Here is a 14,368-nt window from a genome sequence, read left to right as displayed (position 1 = left end):
GACATCACTTAAACTGTTGTCCCTGAATCTATAACTTATGAAAGTTTAACATCTTGAATAGAATTATGGTAATCAAACAACTTTTCCATGATATTAAAATTTTTTGGAAATGGTTTGTAAAGATAGAATCTTAAGTAACCTAAGATTCTAAGATGACAGTTTATCTGCAAAAAGAGTTATTTTGGGAATTAGTTACACACTTTAAGGACAAACTGGGCTGCAGAGTTTGTTGTTTAACAAAAAGAAAATGTTTCCCAGCCATATATTTCAGAAAGTGAAAGCTTAAATGACAAACAGAAACAACTGATGAGAAGCTACTTGCATGACAATCAGAGAGGAAAATGGTGCATGCAAACCATTTCGGGTTGAGCTACAGAGAGAGAGAGAAAGAAAGAAAGAAAGAAAGAAACAAACAAACAGATCAAGCAAATGGAAATCAACATTACGTTTATGCACACATAACTGTTACAGAAACTACCAAAACTGGTAACACTGAAAATACAAACCTCCAACATTAAATTGCTATGTCTGATATAAATAGTTTCTCCCTCAAGTCTCTTGGGTCTCTTCTGTGAAAAATGAGGGAAAGGAATAAAACTGGTTGTAAGCAAGTTAGAATTAATATCTATGTTTCAATCTTCAAATAACAGCAATGGCTATGGTAGCGAGATAAAGCATTGGTGCGCAGAAACATAGAATGCAGCATGCAATTCCCAGTTTGTCAGCTCAGCTAATAAAAGATGACGAACCTATACAAACTGGGTGGGTATGTGTTACAGCCACGCAGATACATGAAAATACCAGAATTTTAAGTCACATGCTATGCATGCATAAGATGCTACTGCATAGGATGTTGCATGTGTCTATTTTCTGGATTTGTAAAATTTCAACAAGCTCATGTTATATTGTGCCAAGTCCTGAAAACAGATATTTTCTCTGTTTTCAGGAAGACAGTTAAGGGGTTAATTTATAAATGATATTGTTTGTGGATGATAAAAAATAAAATACAGAATTATACAAGAAATTTAAAAAATCTCATCATTAATGAATTCTAGTTTTTCATTCACAGTACTGTACAAATTAAATGGCTGTTTTTTTCTTGGGGTTGGAAAAAAAACTTTATTACTGAAATTACAAAAATAGGGAAAATTGTAAGACTTAATTTTAATAACAAATGTTTTAAAACCTCAATTCACCATTTAATATCTAAATTACACTCTTGCCTGACACTTATGTTAACATTGCAGGGTGTTGCAAAGAATAGTGGTTACTTGTACTTCACTAGAATGTTATGCTCGACTGTTGTAATGTAATGGCAAAATATACTGCTATTACTAATATCATCATCATTATTATCAATGGTAGTAGTAGCATTAGGTTGCTCTATTTCTAATCAAAGTAACCAGAAAAATGTATTTATGTCTTCTTAATGAAATGCACAAGCTTTCACAAAATAGGCATCCACAAATCACAATACAGTAGTCAAGAAAATATAGCATCATTTGACTCTGCAATGGAAATGAAAAAGTGTCATTAAATTACTGATGATAATGCAAGTCGGCAAAACAATTTTGCTAACCTTCCTTACTCGAACCATTTCCATCTTTTTATCCTGAACGGAGAGCTGTTTCCCCATCAGAAAAAGAAAATTCTTTTGTAACTCTCTGTAAGCCTCTTTTGTAAATCAAACATAAAACAGCAAAAAATGACATGCATTTACGGAGATCCAGATTCTTGTGACAATGCTACTTTACATAGCTTGCTAGGTTCAAAAATTAAGAAAAATTATTCTGGGAGCACCGACTGCAGTTTTCTGGTCTATTTCCGATCAGCAGTTTTAAAAAAACACTGACCTTCCGATTGCAATTGGGTCTGAAATGTCGCTAAATACATCAAGAAAGTCGCTGAGCTGGCAACAGTGGGGTGACTATTGTCAACTGTCAACATGCAGACATGACCTGGTGGGCAGGTCTGTCAGTCAAATCTCTCTCATGGCAGAGCAAAAGAGGACGCTCGTTGATTTTTAGACCCTTCCCAAGGTAAATAAAATTGGTTGATAAGAATATTGATCATCAATCTCCCCAAATTAAAGAAATCAGGGTTGATTTATCGCCTGGCTGATATTTCAGTGCACCCCTAAATTATACTTAATTATTTCCTCTTGAGTGATGTTAGGTAAAATCCGCAGTATGCAACTTTAAGAAAAATGTGTCTTGCATATTTCTTAAAACTTTCATTGTTGTACGGATGTCCATGTCACTGTTTACATCCTTATTTTTTCACAGATAATCTGGTAGTAGGACAACAAGGAGAAAGATCCTATTCTTTCTCCGTGTTGTCCTACTATCATCACCTCAGGTCCTCGTTCTGATTGACAGCATTAAGACCCTCCTCCTGCCTCTGATTGGTTGCTTCTGACCAAACAGGGATTTTCTGCAGGTAGCAGTAGGACCACAGGGAGAAGGCAGAGAAGCTTGATTTTTCTCACAGATTATCTGTCTCATATTGCACAGGACATAGTAAAAGACCTTAGTGGCCAATCAGTCAATGTTATTCAATTTCTAATGTATCGATATGAGTCCCATAAGAAAAATTGGGCGAGTATTACCAAGTGATGTTTTTTCAGCTTTTTCCCATTTGTGCAAGTGTTTCAGGAGCAGAGGGGATTGACTATCTTGTATATGTTTGAGCATGTGACAATGGTATGGTGTTTAACTGAAGTAGAGAAGCAATTTCAGATGTGGTGGTTATTGTCCAGAAATTAACAGCAATATTAATTTCCAATATTCTCAAATTTTCATGTCAGTTAATCATTATATTTGTCAATATTCGTTTGGTGTACAAATATTGACAATATTGCCAGTGTTTTAAAATATTTTAAAATATTACTATGCAATAAAATAAATAATTTGCAGCATTTCATTTCCAAATATTTTATTGGAATATGCAAAAAATACTGCCTTTCATTCTTTAAAACTAAATACTCTCTCTTAACCATAAGAGAGAGTATTTATTAATTCTTGCTTTGTCATTTAAAAACTTTAAGGAAGTGATGTAGGTCTAAAAGAGTCTGCATTGATATTCTCATGCTGAGTGATCATGCATCAGGCAAACAAACCTGGCTCTTTTTTTCTTTTGCCCTATTGGTCATGGATGAGGAGTTCCTTCGCTCTCTCTTGGCAACAGTCTAGCAGCATAAAGCTCATAATATTAGTTAGTTTCAGGGAAACCTCAGGCTACAATCTATACATAGGTACACTAGCCATGTCTTTTTTATGATATATGTATAAGTTTTGGTACTTTCTGCACATTATTTTTAATGAAAGATATTTTATTTCATTACCTATATTCATACTTTCAAAACCGAGACATGATAATATAGAGCACACTTGCAGTTTATCATGCAAAGTTACTGTAAATATGAAATATTACTATGCAATAAAAATAAATAATTTGTAGCATTTCATTTCCAAATATTTTATTGGAATATGCAAAAAAAATATCCAATTTGTATGACCTTTCATGATTGTCTTTGATAATTATTTTTGCACAGTAAGCTTATGCAGTCCTAGATTCAGTAAAACCATATTGACATTGAACTGAATCGCACAAAGTCCATGAAATGTGCCTTACCTTTATCTCTGAAGCAGACTGTGGCTTTGGGCTATGACTCTTGGTGTGCTCTGGCTTACATTCTGTCTTTAGCTCTCTCTTCCAATCTGTATGGTGTTGACTTTTGGGTGTAGAGCCATCAAAATGGCTATGGCGAGGCAGTGTGGGTAGCAGTGGTGATGGCTTTGCCTCACCTGGAGATACTGGTGACATAACAGGGGCACTGACTGGACGATTAGATTTGTTGTCTGGTGTAGTGGCCATTGCTGAGATGGGCAAAAAGGAGATGCAGTGACCTCACTCTCAACTTCCAATGAAATAACAAACACATTATTCTTTGTAATATCATAAACAAAAAATTTTGTACATTTCAATATAGTTTATTTTAATTAGTGCCAAATTAAAACAAATGAGACCTCCAAGTAAACAGTTTATATCCACTTAAATAGAATCCTATTTATTACAATACAATCATATGGTCTCATTCTGATTCATTAAAATACTGTCCAATTTTCCTCAAAACATAATGCAATATAACTAAAGTCTGCTATATTGTTTGCATAATTATCATAAAATTAAAGTTGGTTAGAAGGCTGAACTGACCATAAACATTTGTCTGCTTCGACTATGGGCTGGGTGGATAGAAAGCAGAGAGCCAGAAGTTTTTTTTATGGAAAGGAAAAACTAAGAGAAACACTGGCAGTAATAAAGTGTATGTGGGACAATATAGGCTGTTTCTATTCTATTCTGTCAAAGCATGTACTAGCATGTGAAGTTGTAAAAGGACCCCTGGTAACACACTAACTAGATTGCCAGTGTTTTAAACATGTACAGCACTTTACCTCCATCCAGACTGCGCGAGTTCCTCTTGCTGGAAGAGCGCTGGAACATGGGAGCTGGTCTGTCAATCAGAGAGCTGGCCTGCCTGGTCTGAGCCTGAGTCCGTCCACTGTAACGAAATTTGGAGCCTAGTGCCAGGAACTTTCTCGGGGTGGTGGCCATCTCAGTGGAAGTTAACCTGTCCACAAAGAAAGGATATTATTTAACAGTTTATTTAACACAGAAAACCGTTAAAGCAAAGCTTTGGAAAAGAGTAAAAAAAAAAAAAACATACTCTACCTAAAGAAGGTATGATGTTCAACACATACTTTCCACAGCTTCTTGGCGGCCTTGTAATTGGGAAGTTTGAAACCAATTGCACTCTCATACTGTTCTGTCTGTCGAATACAAAACAGAATTTTAAAAGTTAATTGCTAATTTTTTTTTTATTTGTAGGGATGGGAATAAAGAACTGGTTCTTGTAGAGAACAGGTAGTTAATTTTGTCTTGACAAGTGTCATTGACAGTGGAATTGCTATCTACTTAAAAAAATTAAGGCAACTATTTGCATAATCTATTTATATTGATCAAACAAGACCGTTCTTTGTTTAAAGTACTTTCTTATTTTGTTACATGAAAACGATAACTCCAAGTAAAGTGAACTTAATTGTGTCAAGTAGATTAAGCAAAACTAAACTTTGTATAAATTACTGAACTTTTTATTGTAGTAAATGAAGTTTGCAAGTACACTCTAAAATCTAAATAGTTCACTTCACTTAATAAATGATGCAAACTTGTTGCCTCAAAAAAAATCACGTTTTTAAAACATAATACTTAATTGAAACAGTTCCGGGCTCCTGCCTGCTTTCTATTTGTCCCTCTGCTCAAACTTTGACAGAAAACATAGAAAGCAGTAATAGTTTGTTCTCTTTTTTTCCTAGACGACACCATGAAAATAAGCATACAACTCATGGTGCAGTTTAATGTATGCAAATGTAAATGCATGAAACTACCCAATAAGCACTCTACTGCTCTGAAAGTAAACTCCATTACTGAAGCTTTGGAGTCTACGTTTTGACCTTAAACATCTTAAAACTAAATTTTGTGACAAATTAAAAAGTGGCTAATCAGTTGCTGCTGCTGGTGGCACAATGCATTGTGGGATACCTTGCTGGCCAATCTCTACTGTCACATACTGTATATCCTACGTGCTAAAAAAACAAACAATTATTGCAACATATAAAAACACATGAAGTTATGTTGTGCGATTTAAGTATTGCAAACTTGATCAATTTTATTTAGCAGTACATAAACGAAATAACAAAGACATCTTGACATTAAAAGTTACATACAAATAAGGAATTTGATCTAGACTTTTCCATGGTAAACAACATTTTTAAGCTCAAGTGTTATTCTCATCGAAATGATTTTTTCTGCCTACATCACCAACAACAGCATTACTTTGTTAACCTACATATGGTATATTAAAAAAACATTGTGTCATCAGTGCATATTTTATTTTTCAACACAGAAATCAGTTGTACAAATGTCCTGAAAGTTAAGCACCAACTTACTTGAACTTAATTTAATTTTAATTTTTTAAGTAGATAGAGCAGAATATTTTAATCGGTGTACTTCAAATCACTGCTGGTGCATTGGTGCTTGGGATTTCTGATAGCTTAAGGGGAGTATTTGGTGTTTTGAAACACTGAATAAAACACAGTAGATATAAAAATATTGTTTTTTGTTGTGTGGGTGAACTTAAAAAGACAGACGTAGTACTTGAGCAATTTTCTGAAAAAAATTACAATGTCTTGTATCTTGAACACATATTTTTGACCTCAATACTGCATATACTTATGTAAAGATGCTAACTTGATTTTTTTAATGTTGATTTCACAGATTCATCCAAATTTACTTCACCACAGATTCATTTTCTCAGTGTAGTTAGAATAAGTCTGGTTATGAATAACAAAGGTTATCTACCTCCGATGGTCGTATTTTGATAAAGAAGCTGCTGTGCTTGTAGGACACCTTAAGGACTTTGGGCCATGGGAAACGGTTGATTCTCAGTTTGTCTTTGTAAACCATGAGGCCACTTGAGCAAACTCCCAGCATGATGTCAACACCATCCAGGTCCTGGCAGAGATAGTAAAATGAGTCTTGCATTCTAAAACTCCTTCCAGAAATTCAACATTAAACAAGTAGACAGTCAAAACTGCGTAGTAACTATACTGTAAATACAATCATGGTATTTAATTAAAAGTAGTAAGTTGACTTAAATTAGTTGTCATCAAATTGCTATCAACACTTACTGTTAGTAAGCTACTTAGAATATGTGGTTGAAAAGTCTCTCCAGCCCACTCTAATTGAACTTGGTCATAAACTAGGTTGTTAGCGCTATGCTAACTCTAGTTGCCAACAATAAAAAATGTTTTTGTCAAAGACCGGTCCACTACTGTGTGTACACCTATGATAGAGAATATCACCAAAGTCAACTAACTTAATGAGTTTTTGTTTTTTAACATCATTAGTTGCATCATTAATTGCATTTTTTTACACGTTAATTGCATTCTTTGTATTGTGTTCCTGTATTCCTTCAAATCTGATGTACAAGTGACACCTGCAAACGACAGTGATGATCAAGAGTGAGAGTGAATTCATCTTTATTGTATATTTTATCAGTAGAATATTTTTTATATATGTTATGTATTTCAAATATTTGATGTAATTAGACATTCTGTCAAGTGGGAGAGAGGGTTGCTGTTGTGGCGCAGGAGTAGCGCACAACCCATGTATGGAGTTCTTCGTCCTTGAATAGAGTCCTGGCCGGACGACTTTTGCTACATGTCTTCCCCCTCTCCCAGTACTGACTTTCCTGTCTGACTCTCAAAGGCCACTAGAGCCAATAAAACCTTAATAAAAAAAGAAGTGAGAGAGGAGGGACAAGAATATGTCCAAGAATATTGGTTTGTTTAATTTAAGTAGGAAGCAGTATGTTGTAGGTTTTTAGTAATTCTAAGCGGGGTTAAATTTGTATCAAGCAGTTCACACAAATTAAAGAAATTAAGTTAAGTTAATGCATGATAAGTTACATAAACTTAGTTTTTTTTGTTGGTTGTGCTACTTGATTTAGTACTGCTTATTTAAACTAAATGACGTTTTTCTTACTCACTGATCTTAAGCTTACTGTGCTTAATTTTGAGGCAATGAGTTTTGCATAATTTTTTAAAGTAAAGTGAAATAATAAGATTTTACAGTGTAATTACATTTACTCAGTTACATTTATTTGACTAATGTTTTTTAAAAACTTTACTTTTAGGAGTATTTTTTACCACAATGTACTTTTTACTTTTGCTTGAGTATTTTTATTTATGAAGTATTGCTAGTCTTACTTGAGTACTATTTCTGGATTCTCTACCCACCTAATGAAAAACAAGCCCGTTTTAATCAAACATTCACCAGACAAAGGCACATACCTAGAGTTTTTGTAAAAATTTTCTAAGTTTTATATTGAAAGAAATGGATTTGTAAAAATTTTCTTTTGTCTGATTTTTGTCATTTGTTACTTACATGAATTACTGTTATTCTGCTACTTAAAATACAAAAATTTCCACTTAGTTTTATATTTTGGTCTATGAGACTATGTAATTTTTAAATATTAAATGATAGATAATTTGATCAGCTACTCGATAATTGAGTAGCCCTTTTTTTAAAAAAGAATACTTGGCTTCATTTTACTTTTACTTGAGTAAAAATATGTTGAAGTAGTGCTGCTTTCACTTGCGTACACATTTTGGATACTCTACCCACCTCTGTAGACAATGAAACAAAAATGTCAAAACATAAGTTCTTAGAACTTACTATCATTAGAATTATAATTTTCTTCAACTGTTAAAGTTTATATGTTCTTATTCGTTATGTAATTTCTAAGAAATCTTGCTGCAAATTATTTGTCCATCTTGTGCTTTGCATTAGAATATTGTAATAACTTAAGTTATCCATAAGGAGGCAGTACAGTAAAAATAATACAATCTTCTGAACAACCCTGTTAGATTGATCTGATTGTTGATTAAAAAAACATGTCAAGTCAAATCTATTCCCATTGTTAGAGAGAAAAAATATGTTCCACCACCTTGCATGTCTTGGAGATTTATGCTAATGCAGTAAATCACAGTCAGAGCCTACATTAATCTTCAGCCTGGAGAGATTGATGTAGATCTGACTGACCTGTGATCACCAATGACATACAGTTATTGATTAAACATGTCAATGCAGCAGTTTTTGTAATGACATTAAGCAGTCGAAATGGATTTAGTTATTTCTACCTAATAACTACATAAAACAGTAAATTTTTCTTTTGTCCACAGCCTTTTCCTTTAAACTAAAAATATGTTAGCACAAATTTAATATCAATAAAACCCAAAGCGGTGAGCCTGTAAATAAATAATGAGAAATATTATAATAATCTTTCATAGCCCAAGGTAAGCCTACTGAAGTACAACATTTTGATGCCCTCTGCGTGACTTAATGCAACATTTTTGGTTCCCAGAATTCTGATTCACAACACAAAAAAGAAAAGATCAATATATGTCATGGAAAATATTTAAATGCGTCTTATTTCTTGGTATTAATCATTAAAAGTGTTTTAGCAAATAGTCAATTTCACTTGTTAAAACAGAATTTGTCTAGAGTCCTTATATAATTGTGGGGACTAGTGTGGAACCTCAGAAAAATGATGATGAAAAGAATTAATTTACATGAAGTTAAGAAAATGATGTACTACCCTGACCATCCTCTTTATGAGACTGTCTCAGAAAAGCAGAGTGTCCTTAGTCAGAAACTCCTTCAAATTTGATGCAATATAGACAGGAGATCTTTCATGCCCAAAGCCATCACCAACAATAACGCTTTGAAGAGTTTTGAATTAATATCACATACTGTCATGAAGTGCGGGGTGTGGTGGTGAGGCAGACGCTGTAGACCCAGGTACGGAGTAAAAATGGTGGTTTTAATGCACAGAGTTACAAACAAATATCCAACACAGTCCAAAAACCGAGGCAGCACTGCTGAGCAGAATCCAGGGCTCAATGCAGGTAGCAACAAGGCATATGAATGGACTAGATGCCAACACACGACTGAACAGATGCCAAAAATGAGACGAGGACCCGACAAAGACACAGACACACAGGTGACACTAAATACACAGGAGGTAATTAGGGAACGAGAAACACCTGGGAGTAATCGAGGGGAGAACAGGACAACACGGAGACACAGAGACACAGAAAACTCGAAATAAACACACAGAAAAACACGGAACATGACACATACAACAATATTTCATTTCCTTTTAGGATTAATAAAGTATTTTTCAATTTGAATTGAATTTGAATTAGGGTAGTTTTGATACTTCTACCATCTAGTGACAACTCAACCATTTTGTTGAGCAGGTTTTTAAATGTTGTTCATTTATTAGAGTTGATTAATATAGCACTGATATCAAATGACATAATTATGTTCAGTAAGTACTTTGACACCATTATATGGCAAAAATTATAATGCAAATACCTTTAAAAATACTAGCCAAAACAGCCTGTAGGTGCAAAGTAATTTTTTTTATTTTGATTGCCTGATTGAATAGTGCCTAAAGAGCCATGTAGATTTGAAAAAGAGTGACATCTTGAGTCCTGAAGTGCCTGCCAAATGGTCAAGCAGGCATTTAAAGTGGTATTTGGCTTTGGTGTGAAGCAGCCAGGATAAGGATCAGGGTCTCCAAATCCAAGGTCATGGTCTTGAGCCATTGTTACGTCAATTCGTGTTTCCGGTATCTGATGGGTGAATTATGGCCATCAGATATTGTTATAGCGTATCTGGGTTCTCCCTTAGAGAGAGAAGCTCAGTCATACGGGTAGGGACTAAAGAGTAGGGCCACTGCTCCTCCATGGAGGAGCCAGTTGAGGTGGCTTGGGAATCTATTTAGGATGGCTCCCTGGTGAGGTGTTCTGGCCACATCCCGTGAAACATTCCGTGAAAGAGGTGTACGGAGCCTCGTGCCGGAAGCACGTTGAAAGGCTGTTTACATCGTTTTAAACTGTGTGATTGTGAGCGTGAGTGGGAATAAAAATACCAATAGGTATTTTGTTCCATATAACAAAATACCTATTATAGGAGTAGGAGTGTAACCGGTAAACCTTTTATGGATGCAAAAGCAAGAACCCCCCCACTTGATGACTTTGTGTTTCTGTGTTTGATATGATGTAAAGCACTTTGAAATGCCTTGCTGCTGAAATGTGCTATACAAATAACATTTGATTTGATTTTGATTTGATCCCATCAGGAGGAGACCCAGAGGAAGACCCAGGACACACTGGAGAGACTATCGCCTGGCATAGGAACGCCTTGGGATACTTCAGGAGGAACTGGCCAAAGTGGTTAGGGGGAGGGAAGCCTGGATGTCCCTCCTTTGGTTGCTACCTCCGCAACCCGGATGGATGGATGGATGGATGGATGGATGGATGGATGGATGGATGGATGGATGGATGGAGAGACATCGGGTGTTGAATAAAGATGCTCTGATAGACTTTTTTTGGTGTCCTCAAGGTGGAAAACGGCACAAGGAAGGCATTATATTGAGTCATGTGAGAGAGGAAGTATACAAATGTTGTGCAGTTGTTGCACGAAGGAGTGGGAGCGATGGTGAGATCAGATTGTTGGAATACCATTTTAGGGAGAAAAATTTGCAACAGGAACCTCTGTGGGTGCAAAGGTGACATCCTAGAAGTCCATGCTGTTTTAAAGTTGTGGTGAGGTCTGCTGGTAAAGTTGTGTGATGACTGAGAAGAAGGAGATTCAAAGAGGTGTACCAGAGAGTCGTGGCCTTGGTGTTGGATGGAAAACACTACAGCAAGGCTAAGAGGCAAACCGAAGACAGGAACTGCATCATCGGTTATAGGGTGGGCAAGTGTTCCAAGGTAGTCTCGATGGAGTGAGACAGCAGGGAGAGCAGAACATGCCAGGTAAGCTAGCTATGCACAGCCGTGGTAGAAAAACCACACCTTAATAGCAAATAACCAGACTGAGGTAAAATTCAGAGGTAATGTAGCTTCAGAGAACACCAAAAACAGTTAGGAAAGCAAGGCCAGTAATGTTAAACAAACTTTTGACAATCTTAATTACATGGGGAAGCGGCAGCCAAGTGGGCCAATGTCCTCTTGCATCCTTTATTGTATGACTTGTACATGAATGTTGGGGAAATTAAACTGAAAAGCCCACTTAAGCTTACCTTAGCCTGGTGAAGGTCCACCCCATACATAGAGAGTTTTTTGGCATTCTCCAAAAACATCAGGTCTGCCTGAGCTGGACACATTATCCTGCCAAAAGAAGGAAACAGAAATGTAACAATTTATGCACTGAAAAATAGTAAAACCAAAATATATCTTTCTACATTATTAATGAATGAGCCATTCATTAATAATGTGCTGCTTTGTGTTAGATACACTGGAGAAATCAAAGAACAATGTTGAACAACACAATTAAAGTGCCTCAGATAATAAAATACAGTCCACAAAACATAGAACTCTATTAATAAAGACATAGATCATAATTTGGGAATGTAAAAACCATTTCCATCACTGGTTGACTTAGACTGTAATCTCACCTATATGTACGATGCAGCTCCATCATTTTGTCCTCCAGCTCTTTTGTCTGACCTGAGGCCATTTTCATCTCCTTAGCATAATCATTGCCATGCACCTCAGGGTCGTACTCACCCAGCTCTGACTGCAAGGCATAAGAACCTAGCAGAGCCAGGGTAACAAATGAGCAAGGAAGGCGGCCCTGTAGGATATCCTTCCGCAGCTGCAGACACAGGTAGTACCTTTAATGTACAAAACAGAAATAATTTAACAGTTACAATTTTTCAAGTAAAATTGAAATGGGCTTTTAATGGAAGTCTGAACTTAAGCAAAAGAGCTGAACATGTTCTACAACAGGCTCAGTTCGGGGACAAGCTCATTATCATCCTCTCCTGCACCCACACAAACAGACATCCCACCTTCCTCTGACCCACAGCTTTCCCGTCCATCTTCCACCTCAGTCATGGACTCTTCTTCCAAAGGTTTGTCTTGTGGAAGCAAAATTAGGACCAAATCAGGAGATGTTGCTGCTCCCTTTGGTTCCAATACCAAAGAAAACTCACCCTTCTGTCATTACTGACTGATCAATGACCTGACATCCCACATCATGAAGGTCTTGGAGAAACTCCTGTTGGCCAACTTGAGAACGCAAACAAGCAAATATCAAAACCCCCTGCAGTTTGCTTATTGTCATGGAGTTGGAGACACTATCATACACTGGTTCAGCAAACCCCACTGTCATCTGGACAAAGCAGGCAGCACCATGAGAATCATGCTCTTTGATTTCTCCAGTGTATCTAACACAATGCAGCCTGATCTTCTCTGGGTGAAACTCTAGAAGACACAAGAGGAGGCCTCAACAATCGCCTTGATCTATATATGACTACCTAACAAACAGACAACAGTTTGTGAAACTGAAGAACTGAGTGTCTAACCAGGTGGTCAGCAACACAGGAGCACCACAGGGAACTGTACTCTCACTATTCCTTTCACTCTATACACTTCACACTTCCAGCACAAGTCCCACTTCATCTACAGAAATACTCTGATGGCTCTGCAGTTGTTGGGTGTATCAGAGATGGACAAGAGGCTGGGTATGTGATCTTGAATGTGAACAAAACAAAGGAGATAATTGTAGATATCAGGTGAAACAGGGTTAGATCAAATCCTGTTTCCATCATGGGAGAAGAAGTGGAGGTGGTTGATGAATATAAATACCTCTGTGTTTGCCTGGACAGACTGGACTAGAGACACAACAGTGAAGCAGGCTGTAAGAAAGGACAGAGCAGACTGGACTTCTTGAGGAAGCTAAGATCCTTTAAGCTCTGCAGCAAGATGCTGCAGAGCTTCTATAAGTCTGTTGTTGAGAGTTTCATCTCTTCTGCCGTCATCTGTTGGAGCAGCAGCATCAGAACCAGAGACCTAAAAAGGCTCAACAGCCTGATAAAGAAGGCTGGTTCTGTTCTGGATCTACTGTGGAGCCTCTGGAGAAGACAATGCAAAAAGGGATTCGATGTAAAATCAAGAAAATTGTGAACAACCCTGACCATCCTTTTCATGAGACTGTGTTGGAAAAACAGTGTCTTCAGTCAGAGGCTTCTTCAAATTCATTGTAATACAGTCCGCAGTTCTTGGCAGATCTTTCCTGCCAACAGTCATCACTATCTACTATAATTCTTTGAAGAATTCAAATTCATATGAGTTACAACAACATTTAACTTCCCTTTGGGATCAGCAAAGTATTTTTGAATTTAAAATGTCTGAAAGGGATTGTTGAAACTGATTCCAAATTGAATTAAATTAATCTCTTTCCTCAATTCTACACACAAATACTCCATGATATCAACATGAAAAAATGTTTTTTTGAAATTTATGTAAATTTGTTAAAAACAGAAAACCAACAAATCAAATTTACATAAGTATTCACAGGTTTAATGCTTTTTTGATCAACCTTTGGCAGCAATTCATGCCTCAAGTCTTTTTGAATCCAATGCCACAAGTTTAGCTCAGCTATCTTTAGGCAGTTTCACCCATTCTTTTTTTGCAGTTCTTCTCCAGCTCCATCAGGTTGGATGGGAGATGTCTGTGAAGACATGTTCAGATCTCTCCAGAGACTTACAATCGGATTCAAGTCTGGACTCTAGCTTGGCCACTCCATGACTTTCAGACTGGGGTTGGAGCCACTCCTTTCAGATCTTGTCCATATGCTTTGGATCTTTGTCTTGCTGACAAATAAATCATCATCCCAGTCCAGAACAATGAGGTTGTTATACAGTATGTCTCTTTACATTGCTGCTTTCATT

General features: G+C 36.5%; 1 protein-coding gene across 9 annotated transcripts in view; it reads right to left on the bottom strand.

Annotated features, from left to right (window-relative positions):
* The window catches only part of epb41a (erythrocyte membrane protein band 4.1a), a 64,933-nt gene that overhangs the window by 29,593 nt on the left and 20,972 nt on the right, over nt 1-14,368 (bottom strand). For 3 of the 9 annotated variants that reach the window (XR_003597876.1, XM_028036125.1, XM_028036118.1), the window contains exons 7-15: nt 12,089-12,307; nt 11,714-11,801; nt 6,418-6,570; nt 4,732-4,829; nt 4,455-4,630; nt 3,634-3,878; nt 3,119-3,187; nt 1,580-1,624; nt 507-569 (exon numbers count right to left, since the gene is read on the bottom strand). Coding sequence is in view for 8 of the 9 variants with exons in the window: in XM_028036125.1 (XP_027891926.1) it covers nt 507-569; nt 1,580-1,624; nt 3,119-3,187; nt 3,634-3,878; nt 4,455-4,630; nt 4,732-4,829; nt 6,418-6,570; nt 11,714-11,801; nt 12,089-12,307 (1,156 nt within the window). In the remaining variant the exon portion in view is untranslated. The remainder of the gene's footprint in view (nt 1-506; nt 570-1,579; nt 1,625-3,118; nt 3,188-3,633; nt 3,879-4,454; nt 4,631-4,731; nt 4,830-6,417; nt 6,571-11,713; nt 11,802-12,088; nt 12,308-14,368) is intronic. The other 6 variants (XM_028036120.1, XM_028036121.1, XM_028036119.1 and 3 more) reach the window with 6 other exon arrangements.

The sequence above is a fragment of the Xiphophorus couchianus genome, chromosome 13, assembly GCF_001444195.1.
Source record: "Xiphophorus couchianus chromosome 13, X_couchianus-1.0, whole genome shotgun sequence".
NCBI lineage: Eukaryota > Metazoa > Chordata > Actinopteri > Cyprinodontiformes > Poeciliidae > Xiphophorus > Xiphophorus couchianus.
This window is presented reverse-complemented; position numbering and strand designations above follow the sequence as displayed.